The 14319-nt window shown below is 36.5% G+C and overlaps 1 protein-coding gene across 3 annotated transcripts; it reads left to right on the top strand.

Annotated features, from left to right (window-relative positions):
- The first annotated feature begins 298 nt into the window (after nt 1-298).
- LOC121248186 (E3 ubiquitin-protein ligase CIP8-like) lies at nt 299-10917 on the top strand. Of its 3 annotated transcripts, XM_041146567.1 has the most exons (3): nt 299-1540; nt 7426-7491; nt 10561-10917. In XM_041146567.1, the coding sequence occupies exon 1, from the start codon at nt 428-430 to the stop codon at nt 1478-1480; it is 1053 nt and encodes a 350-aa protein (XP_041002501.1). In that variant the 5' UTR covers nt 299-427; the 3' UTR covers nt 1481-1540; nt 7426-7491; nt 10561-10917. The 3 variants fall into 3 exon arrangements, with proteins under 3 accessions (XP_041002501.1, XP_041002500.1, XP_041002502.1); XM_041146566.1 differs by lacking the exon at nt 7426-7491; XM_041146568.1 differs by lacking the exon at nt 7426-7491 and having other exon boundaries at nt 10527-10917.
- The last annotated feature ends 3402 nt before the right edge of the window (nt 10918-14319 follow it).

Below are 14319 nucleotides of genomic sequence, written 5' to 3'. Positions count from 1 at the left end.
TTTTAATATTATTATTGTTTTAAAATTTAAAAAAATTAAATTATTTATTATTTTATTGTATAAAAATTTAAAAAAATTATAATAATAAGATAAAATAAAATAAAAATTTTATATCTTATCTCACTTCCTAAGCATTCAATATTATCCCTATCACTATCTGAATTTGACTATCCGAATAAAAAATTAAAAGCCTCTAATTCATCTGATTTTTATGAAAAATTAAGTGAAAAACATGACGTGGCGAGAATCCAGAGACGATAGTACTCACCAGACGAAGAGTTTGATCGCTGAGAAACCAAACCGCCCACTATAAGAAGAAGAATTAGTCCACCCGCATCCTAATACGGTCCCAAAGAATTAGTCCAATAAAACCCTAATAATCTTCCAAATTCCAGATTCTGAAAGTTCTGTTCGATTCAATTCAACCATGTCGCAGTTCGACGAATTCACTCTCCATGAACCAGACCCGAGCCCAATCGACCCTCATGCACATTCCCATACCCAATCCCTCGATCCCCTCGCACGACGCCGTACATTTATCTCCTCCGTCACCGACCGCAACCCTTTCGATTCCCAAAGCTACGACTCTGACTGGTTCTCCGATTTGGGATCCACCTCGGACCGGGACGTGGGCCGCTTCCTCAACGACCTCTTCGAGCGCCGATCTGATGATGGTTATGATTTACACGCTTTCGATGTTCCTGGCTCGGGCTCCGACCCCTTTTCCGAGTTCGAGTTCGAGTTCGCAAATGGTGGTGAATTCGGATCGGATCAAGAGGAACTGCCGGGTATAGGGTTTGGATTTGACATTGAATTCGATGCGCAGTACTCAGTTGGCGATGGTCTCCGCGTTGCTGGGCTTGATTCTGAGTCGGACCCGAGTGTGGAATTCAATTCCGAGGATTCGAATTTTCGTTTGGACAGCTTTTGTTTGGAGGAGCAGAGGACTGGGTTTGAGGGTTTCGAATGGGAGGAAGTTGAGGAAGGCGTTTTTAATCAGAGAGAAAACCTAGGCATAATGGTCGAGGAGGTCGAGGAGTTATCGGTTGGTTCATCGGAAGAAGTAGGGGTGCGAAATCTTGAGTGGGAAATTCTATTAGGTGCGAATATGAGGTTAGAACGTGCATTTGATGCGGATTCAGATTCGGATTCGTATCTAGCGGCATTTCAGGATGAATATGATGCGGAACCGGCTGAATATGATACCATTTTTGGGCGATTTGGGGATAACGGAAGGGGCAGCCCTCCAGCAGCGAAAAGGGTTGTGGAGAATCTTCCTTTTGTGGAGTTAACGGTGGAGGAATTGCAGACTAACGCTTTGGTCTGTGCAGTTTGTAAGGACGCGATTGTAGTGGAGGAGAAGGTGAGGCGGCTTCCGTGCTCTCATTATTATCACGGGGATTGCATTGTGCCGTGGTTGAGTATAAGGAATACCTGTCCTGTTTGTCGGTATGAATTACCCACCGAGGATACGGAGTAGAGGGTTGGAGGTGGTAGTGGTGGCAGTGGGGAAATGCGCGTCGAGGAGCTGGGCTTGCAGGTTAGCTAATTGCTATATTTGTTATCTCTGTGTAAATGCTGTTTTTTCGGATATAGTCTCATCTCTTTCTGAATTGATGAGTCTCATCTCTTTCTGAATTGATGAGAACGACGCTTGTAATGGTTTTGATATACTTACATGTTATATAGCTTTTTGTATTATTGGTTAGTAATCGGGGATTATATTAAAAAAGGCAAACACAAAGTTAATATATATAGCTCTTTATGTATATTTCTTTGATCGGTAAATACGAATTTTATTGATGAGAACTAGGCATAGCTCAGGTACACGGGACACATACAAGAGTAACACATATACCTGACTTGCTAGGGATACAAGGAAGTCATGAATGTTCAGACCATTGAAGTCTAGTACAATTGACCAATGGAGTAAAGTGTATATAGCTCTTTATATATAACTATCAAACTTGCTCTTTGGAACTTTTTTGGAAATAAATTACTCTTCGTGTGAGCTTAAGTGGTGCTTTTGCATTGTAATATGTATATTCATCAAATTTGATCGTGTTCATTGAAAGAATTGTTCGATTTGTGATTCAGTGGCTATGTCCTGTATTTTATTTGTACCTGTAGTCCTCGTGAAAGATTCTTAGGCTGCTTATATCTTGTCAATCTTTCCGCAGTTTGTCAAAGTTACAGTGGATATTCTCTTGAAATGATTTAGGTTAGTCTTTGCGAAATTCCGAAGGTCAATTGAAAGAAAAAATCTATTCATCATCCCAATTCCCATCATCATATGATGTGGCATTAAATGATAGGTTTATAAGTGAAATGTAATAAATAATTTCCAATCACCTAATGCCACATCATAGGATGATGAAAGGATGATGGAAGTTGAGATGATGAGTAGCATTACTCCAATTGAAAATACTCCTATAGTTTAATGTGCATTAATGTTTCAATTTTGACAAATTATTGAACCTTACAACCCCAACTATACATGATTTTATCAATTCTGACATTAATTTGGACAGTAGGATGGACATTTTATACTGAATCAATTTGATGTTGCTTGCTAAATTTGTAGTTTATGAGGAACACTTTAAATGACCAGTTGCTTCTTTGGTCCCATTTTGTTTGCTATTCTTTCCATTTTGGGGTGCCCATAATTGATCTTCATGTTCAACTTCAAAATAATAATAACAATAACAATAACAATAACAATAATAATAATTCATACTCATGTCCCCAAACTTTTTGATAACCTAATATACCATACTTTATTAAAAATACTAGGGGTGAAACCTAAGTAGTTTGGAAGTATACAAATGATAAAATGCCAAGTTAGAGGGGGGAAGACGAACATAAATTCTACAAAGGAGGAAAAGTGGTACCCAAAGAGGTTAATCGGTGCAACTGTACTGTGTCTGGTGTTTCCTTGGAAGACTAGCCCTTCCTTACTTTAGCTGGAAGAAGATGTCCACTCGTGCTTTCTTTGCCAGATCCTTGAACCATAAGAATCCTTAGTTAGAATGACTCAGCGCCTAGTGTTATGGGCAATTGTCCACTCATACAAGGATGTGGACATAGAGGTTTCTTACTCTAGGATTGGTCTGTCTCAATCTTCAAAGTTGTGGGCCTTGAACTCTTCCAAATACTCCACATTAGGCACAAGGGGGCCATCCTTCATACTTCTTCGCACAAGGCTCCTCTTGGTTTACCACCCCACGCGGCCATTAATTCCACCTCCCATTGGATCCCAAGAAAGTTGAAGGTCGAGGACCCACAAAAGCCCTAGCCACATATTAATGGAGCATCGAATGGTTGATAGAGTCCTCACTTTTCTTGCATCTACAACAATAATCCACCACCATGATATGCGTCCTCCTCGTATTACCCATAATTAAAATTTTGTAGAGCTGCCATCCACACAAATTCCACTTTTGAGGGAGAGCTTTCCAGCTATTTACTTTTCCAAGGATTGTTCAGCCAAAAGGTTTAGGATTTGATAAAAAAATTAGCCCCAAACTGTTTTTTACCCTAGAGTGGATCCACCACATTTCATCCTCACATTTTCCCCTTATTTGATGTGAATATAGGAGGTTGGGAAGCGAAGAGACTGATTTCGCTTCCCAATCCCTGCACGTGTCTGATAAAGGTGAGACTCCATGGTTGAATCTCTCCTTCATGTTTTAAAAATAAGACTTACAAGGACTTGATGCTTACTTTGAAGTTTTGAACCACTCTGAACAAAAGAGGGAAAGCTTATGGAAACAATGTCCTTCTGTTTTCATGTGAAAGAAATGTTTGATGTTCTCCCGGCAACTTGAATACGCAATTATTGACACCCAAAAGGGGATGGAAGAGTAAAATATAATTTTTGGAGGTTTTATAAAGAAAAATTGCTCATGTTGAAATCATTTCTATAATTATATATTCCTATTGGGAAAGAGCTTAGGAGATGGTTATGGTCTGTCACCTTTTATAAAGGTGGAGCTTAAGTAAAATGTCAATCTTGAAGATTAAATGGATCATTTATTAATCTTCATAGTTAAAACTTACCGAAAAGAATAATTGTGGAAATAATTTAAAGGTTTTAATAAGGACTTTTTTATTTATCAGTAAATAAGAATTTTATTAAAATACGCGAAGTCAACTACATGGGACATATACTAGAGCAACACCTATGCATGAATGTCTAAAGATACAAGGAAATCATGTACGTCCATGCCATTAAAGTCTATTACAATCGACCAATGGAGTAGAGTATGAAAAAATAAAGTTCTACTCGTCCATTGCCCATTCACGATTCTCAAAACTTCGACCATTCTTCTCCATCTTTATGTATCACCATTGACAGGTCGGTATCATCTTCCACATAGCTGCAATTTGAGTGGTACCTCGGATGCCTTGCCAGCTGACCAAAAAATACACAACCCTTCGTGGCATCACCCAATGGAGCTCCGCTCTAGCATGACTACGTCACAATGTAGTAATAAGGCTTGATTTGGATAGCAAGAGCCTTTCATCCCATCTTATCTCAATATACAAACACCACAAACACAAACACAAACACATTTTAATTTCAAACCTTCAACTTTTTCATCTTATATTATTTAATCATTACAACTTTCTCAAACTTCCAAACAAAATACAAAAAATAATTCAACTTATTCAAATCCCAAAACAAAAATAATATTAAAAAATTTTATTCTAACAATATTTGAACTTTATTATATTTTTATTCAACTTTTTCGCTCCTTTCCTAAAACTCTATAAAACATCGTAACTCAAACCATTTCACTACCATTCACAAACCATTTCAATGCTATTCATTGATCATCTCATCTCACTATTCAAACGAGGCCTAAATGATCCACAGACTCCCCACTGTTCTTGCACATATAACAATAACACCAATCCAAGACAATGAGTTGACGTTTTTGTAGATTATCTAAGGTGAGAATCTTCCCTAATGAAGCTTTCCATACAAAAAAAGAAGCTTTTACAGGGGCCTTGGTCCTCCATATGTTCTTCCATGGAAACGATCTTGTAGAATGTTTCATAAGGGACTTATAATATGACTGTACAGTAAATCTTCCCTTCTTGGATGGTGACCACAAAATTGTATCAGCTCTAAGGAATGAGATATTCCATTGGGGAGAGGCAGTAGAAAGATCCATGAGTTCTGCTACTGAAGCCTCCTCTCTTCGTGCGATGCTGTATATTGTTGGATAAGCTTCCTTAAGGACTCAATCTCCACACCATAAATCAGTCCAGAATTTAATTCTGGAACCATCCCAACTGCAAAACGTGTGTATCAATGGATGTTTGTTTTGCCTCTTCGGATTTGTTTCCAAAGCCCCACCCCATGAGGTCCGCTCACCTCATTTGAGCACCATTTACCCCACAATCCACCATTTTTTAAATCTATGATAACTCTCCACAAAGCTCCCATCTCCTCGTGGTATCTCTATAACCACTTACCCAATAAAGCCTTGTTGAAAACCAACAAAATTACGAATTCCCAGCCCACCTTCACTTATTGGGGTACAAACAGTAGCCCAATTCACCAAGTGAAACTTGAATTCTTCATCTATTCCCCCCCCCCCCCCCCCCCCCCCCCCCCCCCCCCCCCCCCCCAAAAAAAAAAAAAAACAAAAAAAAAGAGAAAAAGAAAAAGGAGATCTCGTTGCAACTTCTTTAACCGATAAACCACCTTGCATGGTATTGAAAAAAGAGCTAAGAAGTAGGTAGGGAGATTGGAAAGAGTATTTTTTATCAACATAACTCTACCACCTTTGGACAAATAAATTCTCTTCCAACTCGCTTGCTCCATTTTTTCCAACACCCTGTCCTAGATGGACTGCGATTTGATGGAGGCACCCAAGGGAAGACCGAGATACTTCATTGGCAAGGTGGAGACTTTGCACCCCATAATGTTGGCGAAGCTAAAAACATTTGGAACATTTCCAACTAGAACTAATTCTGACTTGACGAGATTCACTTTCAATCCTGATGCTGCTTCAAAACAAAGTAGAAGAGCCCTTAAAGCTTGAATGTGATTGTGACTAGCACCACATAATACAAGAGTATCATCCACAAATAAGAGGTGGGTCATCTCAATTGTGCCGATTCTTGCATCCCTTACTACAAAGACAAATAGAAATCCACCTTCCACAAGACCTACAGTCATTTCACTAAAAGTTTCCATTATGAAAACAAACAGTAGTGGGGATAGGGGATCACCTTGCCTTAATCCCCTCGAGCTTCCGAAGAAGTCCCTTGGAGTATTGTTCACCAAAATCATACATTGGATATACAAAATTTGATCCAAGAGCACCATCTCCCTCCACGTCCACACCTCTCAAGCATGTGTACCAAAAAATTTCAGTTTACTTGATCATATGCCTTCATGTCAAGTTTGCATAATAATCCTGGAGCTCCCGACTTGATGCAACTCTCCAAGATTCATTGGCAATGAGGACAAAATCAAGGATTTTCTGACCTTGTATGAAGACATTATGGGCTTGGAAATGATCTTTTCAAATACCATACTCAATCTATTAGCCAAAACCTTCGAAAGAATTTTGTACATCTCACTCACCAAGCTAATAGGGTGAAAATCCTTAATCTCCACCACTCCCGGCTTCTTTGGAATAAGAGCAATGAATGTAGCATTAAGACTTTTTCGAAAGCCCCTCGTTCATGAAACTCATGGAAGAAGCTCATGATGTCATCTTAACTACTTCCCAGCATGCCTTAAAGAAAGCTACAGTGAACCCATCCAAACCTGGAGCTTTATCACCTACCATACTTCGCACTACCTTGCAAACCTCCGCCTCCTCTAATCGTCTCTCTAGCCAGCTTGCTTCATGGTGATTGATCGACTCAAAAATAAGACCCTCCAGGCGTGGTCTCTAAGAGAATTGTTCCGAAAGTAATTGTTCATAGAAGTTGGTAATGTGATCCGCGATCCCAAACGGATTCGATGTAATCCTCCCATCTACTAATAATGACTCAATGACATTGTACCTTCTATGCGAGTTAGCCATGCGATGGAAGAACTTGGTGCATTTATCCCCTTCTTTTAGCCATAAAGCCCTTGATTTTTGTCGCCACGAAGTCTCTTCCATTAGGGAAAATTACAACACCCTTTTTTTGTCTTTATAGATGCTAGGCATAGCCTACCAAGCAAGCTGCCCCATTGTTTGTGAATTTCTAAACTAGATTTTAGATCCCTTTTGTCGTTGATTCTATATGAACAATTCTTTTAAACTGCTATCAAATTCATTAAAGTCAGTAGGGCACTGGATTTGGGGCCTGGTTCATGTGTTTTTATGAGTTGTGGTTGTGAATTTTGTGATTGTACTTAATGGTCCTATATGAGCACAACCTAATATTTAGTGATTGATATGTCACAAACAGGAAACTTATTGCATTGTTTATAAGTAAGCGAGGATTTTATTAAAAAACACAAAGGGCATAGCCCAGGTAAGACTTTTTGCATTTATCTCTGTTGTAATCTTAGTAATGCTTGCCAAAGTTGAAAAGTTTTATCTAAATTCCTTTGTTTGTTAAGTCATCCAAAGTTCTTGAACTCTGTGGAAATGGTTGTTTGATTTTTTTAAGTCCTTTGTTTGTAGAAGGAAATATTTGTGGAAGTGGTTGTTATTTATTACCTTTTAAGCAAAAAATAATGCTTAACTAGGGAGAGGATTGACAAAGTTCTGTTCTGTTTTAATGTAAATATAGTTTGCCAAAAGTCATCTCTCGTTTAAATGATTTTGAGAAGGGTCATTAATCATATCCAGTTGACTGTTCTTTCAATTCTTTTTTCCCTCCAAAAAAGACAAGGCACCTCCCTATATACTGAAATTGCATTTTACCTCCCTTGCTTCTCAAGAAAGTGGTGCTAAACCTCCCGCTGCTTCAGGTTAAATCTAAGTTGTTAACTATTCAATCCAAAGTAATAAAATATATACGTGTGATTTGCATGTGACTCAGGCTTATCGTAGAAATTTGTGTCTTCAATTGTCTTAGACCACCACTCTCTCTCTCTCTCTCTTTCTCTCTATACACTCAATCCGGAAACGACTCAGGATGAAGAAAGGTCGGTTGGTTTGTGTAAAGGACGAGCTGAGTTTTTCTGGTGGAGGAAATGGGGATTCTGTTTGGGTTTTTTGGCTTGCGGAGAAGATTTTTTTTTTGAAGTGACTTGCGGAGAAGATGAGGGAAAAGAACTTGGTATTGAGCATGCTATTTGTGAATCAAATTGCTTCTGTTCTGATTTCCATAGCACTCTCAACTCCTATAAGTTCCCATTCGAAATTTCACTTAGCATGTAGGAATCTTGTGTTTGGCAATTGCATACACCCAGAACTTTTTTAGAGACCAGGAAATCTGATTCTTCTATCTAGGCAGATAATCACTCCAAGTTTCCTGCACTCGAGTATTCCTTCTGCTTTTTCTGGGAGTCTTGCATTTTATTTTGTCGTGGTTAAATCTTAAGCCAAGCTATGGAGTTAAACGGGAGATAGAACTCTGGTGGTAAGACAGAGAGATTTGAGTGGCACTAATTTTAAGTTTTGATGGCAAATATCATTCGAAAAGATCACTTGTGCAATTACGGGTTATATTATCTGATGTACTTTGGAGTCCATTTGTCACTTTCTATTCTATTTGGGTCCTACAGCTTGAGAATGTTGCTAAACAACATAACTTTCCATGCTTTCGAGTAATTGGCTGATCATTAGCTTTACTGATTTGGGCGTGTTTGCCAAAGGGGTTACTAACCCCAGTTTAGAAGAACGCTCTATATAAGCGGCAGATTTGTTGGGAAGCTCGGTTCAGAATCTTTAGATGATATTAAGCGAATAAGTGGCAGAATTTTCCCAGCGGGACACTTAGGGGTGTAAGCCTATCGATCCGGACCGGAAAAACCAACCGGACTGAATGGTTCGGTCTGGACCGATAGTCTTATTGGTCGGTCTCGGGGTGTGTTTTTTTTTTAGACTGGACCGGACCGAGGCCAACCTAATGTGTATATATATATTTTTAAATTTATATATATAATATTATTTTATATAGTAATATAAATTAATTATATAATTTTCATCCAAGTGATCTATTGACCATATATACAATAAATTAATATTCATTAACCATATATAAAATGTTAATTTAATTTAACTAATTTAAATAATTTTTTGTATTAATTTTTTTGTCATAAAAAAAGAGGAAAAAAATGTTCATCGGTTGAATCGGACCAAATGGACTGACTGAACTGATAGCTAAGTTCGGTCCAGCAAAAATGATGGATCGAAATTTTCAATCCGTGACCTTCCTTGGATCGGACTAGACCAGACCGAATATACCCCTAGGGACACTAATGCTGTTAGAGTTAAGGAACTGCATTGTGAACTTTTGATAGGGAGAATTGCCACATCATCAAACGTTTAAGGCAAATTGTATATTTATTTAGAGGATTCTAGGAGTAGGGGTGGGCCATGGCTGCACAGTCCCCGTCTCCCCTGCCCTCATGAGGCGGGGCAGATTACCTTGTCTGCCATTGTGGGGTGTGGGGGGACGCCGCCCACATCTGGGGGCTTCAAATAGAGGCGGGTCCACCCTGCCCCGCTCTGCCCTGCCTGTTTGTAATATATCTATATTAATTATATATATATATTATATAATACATATTCTATTAAAAAAAATACCCTAGTACAAAATGACGTTTTGTGCGTATTTTTTTTTAAAACCCCTGCCCAGTGTTTTGATTATGGGTTTATACCTAGTCGAAGACCTCCAACCCCTGTTTCTCTTATTCCTCGCAATTCCTCTCTCTCTCTCTCTGCGATTCTCGGCTCTCCAATTTGTCGTTTGCTTCACCAATTAGCACTGTCATCTCAAGTCGTTGTCGTTGTTGCAGATTGCCATCGCCGTCTCAGCCTCAGTGCCGGACGAATGTAAGTAGGGCTCAGTGGCTCACTCTCGAATCTCTTCGTGAATCGTCCCCAATTTTTTAATATTTATTTGTGGATGGAGGTTGAAGGATGAGATTAAAGGAGGATGAGATTGTGAACTGTAGAGGATTTGATTGTGCATATGGTTTTGTGAATTGCTTGATTGTGCTCAATGTGTTGTGAATCACTGAATTGCTATGGAGATTTGGGGTGGGGTGGGTGGTTGGAGGTCCACCCCCGCACCGCTGTCAACGGACGGGGTACCCCGCCCCCACATGAATGGGGGTGGAGCCGGGGGAAAAATCCCAACCCTCGCCCATGCGGGGGCGTGATAGGGGTGGCTCCACCCTGTATGGGGCGGGTAGCACCCCTATCTAGGAGTGCTGTAATTGGTGATAATAATAACCTCTAATACTTGTGTTACTTTTTGCCACAATTGCGTTAGCAGACGTAGGAGGGTTATCTATATATTGCTTTGTTTTTTATACTTTTTCTACCTGTAGGGCTACAATAGGGTTGGACTTAATTCTACAACTAATGTTACGTATTTTGATACAGTCGAAGGTTATGTTAACTGATGAGCTAATATGAAACACAGGCCCCCAAAAACTTCGGCTTTTTGTCCAATCTAAAATGTCCGTTGGCTGTCTCTGTGCTTGTGTGAGATATAGAAAGTGGTGGGGTGGAGACTGGTCATTTCACGGCTGGTAATGCACTCCACTCACAAGCGTGGTGGATGGTGTTCAGCCATTTCTGCCATTTTTGTTTGTTCTTTACAATGATTGATTGGAACACCAATGGCTGATGCTGCAATCCAGACTTGATTTAATTTCTGACGACTAGCAGAGAGATTTGAATCGTGGGTGTTTTAGCAAGCACACCAATTGGTGTTCAAATTGTCGTATTCGTATATTTGTCACCCCTTTAACCATTGTAGTGTCATTTCAGGCTCCAACATCTTCCCATTTCTTTGGTTATGATCATCAGCATATCGTTTTCGGTCTCTGAGAGACAATTACTTGGGTTGAGGTAGGGATAACAACATGTGACACAACCTGTTAATTCAATACGAACGCGATACGAAATTAACAAGTTTGTGTTTGATGTTAACGAGTTCGGATCAAAACGGATTGACCGGTAAGACACGATTTATAAACGGGTCAACCTAGTTAACACGAAATCAATTCATTTTGACCCGTTTAAAATTTATTTCAAAATTAAATTATTATTATTATAAAATTATAATATTGATATTTCTCAGTATGTTTATATTTTTATTGTTGAGATTGTAATTTTAGACCTATGTTCATATTTGTTATTGTATGGTTTGAAATATTGGTTTTATTTATAATAAAATTTGAAAAATATTGATATATATTTTTGAAGATATTGTAGTTATTAATGAATATAGATTTTAACTTTTATGTGAAATTATGTTAATCATATCAAATGAGTTACGCATTTTAGTTCAATCTATTTACATGAAAAAAATATGTTTAAATGAGTCGTGTTGTGTAAACATATTTCTAATTAATTATTAAAAGGGTTAAAACGGGTGACATGATACGACCGGTTATCTAAATGTTTAGAAATTTGACACGTTTAGCTTAATAGGTTGGATTTGGGTTTGAGTTGACTTATATAGTCAAATGATCATGACATGACATGACATGGACACGACCCAAAAGCACGATTTGTCACCCTAATTTGAGGTTCGGCCCTATATCTTGTCGCGATTACTTAATTAAGCCTTTATAAATTGAGAAATGTTCGGCTTGGGGTCCCCATTTTGGATTTGAGCATTTCTATTGATACCATTTTTTTTAATTTAGTGATTAAGTGTTTTTTTAATGATGTTATGAATTTTTTTAAAATATTTAAAAATATAAAAAAAATGTATGAAAAAAAGGCATTTAGTCTCGTTCACTTTTACAAAACTTTTTATTTCATTTCACTATTACAACTTTATTAAATTTTTACACAAAATAAAATAAAAAATTCAACTTTTCAAATATTAAAATAAAAATAGTATTAAAAAAAATAATATTTTAATAATATTTTATTTAATTTTTAATTTTTATCTTAACTTATCTCATCTATTTTTTGTGGAGCTACACCATAATTAGCTAGGAGTAGCGCACGATTCTTTTAAATTCATTATTCAAAGCACTAATACTGTTTGAAAATAAAAAAAAAAAGAGATACCATCTTGGTGATCTTGGGCACCTTTTACTGTTGTGAAGTATTCTTTATATGTTATTCCTTACATATATATATATATATATATATATATATATATATATATATATATTGGGTTAGGTTATATTTTGTTATTCTGAAAAGAAAAAACAAATTGAAACGAAAAATGTGTAGGTTTTATGCAATTTGCTCTCGTTCTCTTTTCACAAGGGCTCAGGTGATCTGAAAAAGTGCCAGACCAATGTCTCATTCGGGGCATATATATATATATATATATATATACTCATTTTTCTTTTTCATTTTGATTGTTCACGTATTTATTTTTTTCAATTTTTTTTACTTACTAATTAAGGAAATGACTATTAGTGTATTGATATATATATATTTTTTATTTTTTAAAAATATTTAAAGATGTTAAAAAAATGTGAAAAAGAAAAATAAAAAAATAAAAAAGATAAATTTTACCTAAATGACACGCCGAGTGGTTACTGCTGGGTGGCAACCTAACATCACTTATATTTATATATATATATATATATATATATATATATATATATATATATATAAATCAGGCTCACTTATTATTACTCTTACAATATAGCAATACTGGAGTTTCTATTTTCTACTCCAATTTTAATAGTTTTTTAGCCTCGCATAATTGATATGAGTTTTGCTATGTACAAGTAAATTTGAGTATTAATCTGCGTACTAATATTGTTACATTTATATTTTAAATTTAAATTAGCATTATTTTCAATAAAATCTATTTTTTGACCAATCATATTGAATGAGTGCGCATATTAATGCGCAGAATCGCTTACAATTAGATTTTTCCCTAATGTATATATATATATATATATATATATATATATATATATATAAAGTAACTTTCTCTTTTTCTATCGGATTCTCCCTCATGTGCTCATCCACTTTCCCTGCATGATTATGTTATTAAATAAAAATCAAATAAGATATAGAATTAAGTTAAAGTTACTTAATAGAAGTAGCTAGGCATATCTAATTAAATTAGTGATTTTAAATAGAAAAATAGTAGTCTTTTAATTTTACTCACGCATTTTTTTTTTTTTTTTTTTTTGGTTTCTGAACTAATTAATGTCTTTTTAGTTTTGTATTGAATGGATTCATAAAACAGTATTAAATTTTAGAGTCTTTTTAGTTGCGACTGATCTTGATATAGCTAGGTTATTGAAGAGAGATGGGTGAGAAAATTAAGACACTACTACTCAACCCTATTAATTATGATAATTGAAATTGATAATATTTTTAGAGTTTTGCTTAATATTATATAATGGCTCAAACCTATGTCAACTAATTTGTTATATTAAATATATTTTATTTAATATATTTAGTTATTCGATGCGCGATAAATAAGTATATGACTGGTTAATATTGACTAATATATATGATTAAGATGCTTAATTATGCAATTCAGTTGTTGAATTATTGGAGTCATGAATGATCTAAACCAAAGTTATCTAATCCTTGTACCAAATCAAAAGAGTTGCTTATAAAATCCACCCACATCGATCCATGATCGATGATCTGTTTCAACTATGAAATGCTGGTACGTCACTAGCTAGCTAGTTAGCAATTAAACACATTACAAAAAGCCAAAAAAAAAAAAAAAAAAATACAAAGAAACAAAGTTAATGTCGTTTTCAGTAATGGAGAGAGAGTACTATGGTTCTGGTAGCTAGTGTCCACATGATGAGAGGCATGCAATCAAACAAAGCACCGACTCCCTCTAGAATTTCTGTGATCATGTTAATTTGTGTGGCCTCAAGAAGTGGCTAGCTCTAGCTTTAGCTCTGGTACAAATTTTCTGCAGATTCTCCCAACCCCATCTGATTCGGAGGATATTTCTTTTAGGGTCTCGTGGGGCCTAAAGTTTATTATTACTTCAATCATTTTGAGGTTGAAATTTAATGTTTATTTGCAATGGTACTAGTACTGGCAACCTTTGTTTTGCTTTTGCCTTTGCGACTTTTTCTTAATTGCTTGCTTTTATATCTTATAATATCTGCTTTTGCTTCTTGCTTAGTTTTGGTTACATGAACTCGTGGTTCCTGCCCTCCCAACTTCATTAACCCTACACAAACCAACAGAGTTCCCATGCACATTGCATTGCCTCCCCAAA

The sequence above is a fragment of the Juglans microcarpa x Juglans regia genome, chromosome 2D (assembly GCF_004785595.1).
Source record: "Juglans microcarpa x Juglans regia isolate MS1-56 chromosome 2D, Jm3101_v1.0, whole genome shotgun sequence".
In the NCBI taxonomy this organism is placed as follows: Eukaryota; Viridiplantae; Streptophyta; class Magnoliopsida; order Fagales; family Juglandaceae; genus Juglans; species Juglans microcarpa x Juglans regia.
This window is presented reverse-complemented; position numbering and strand designations above follow the sequence as displayed.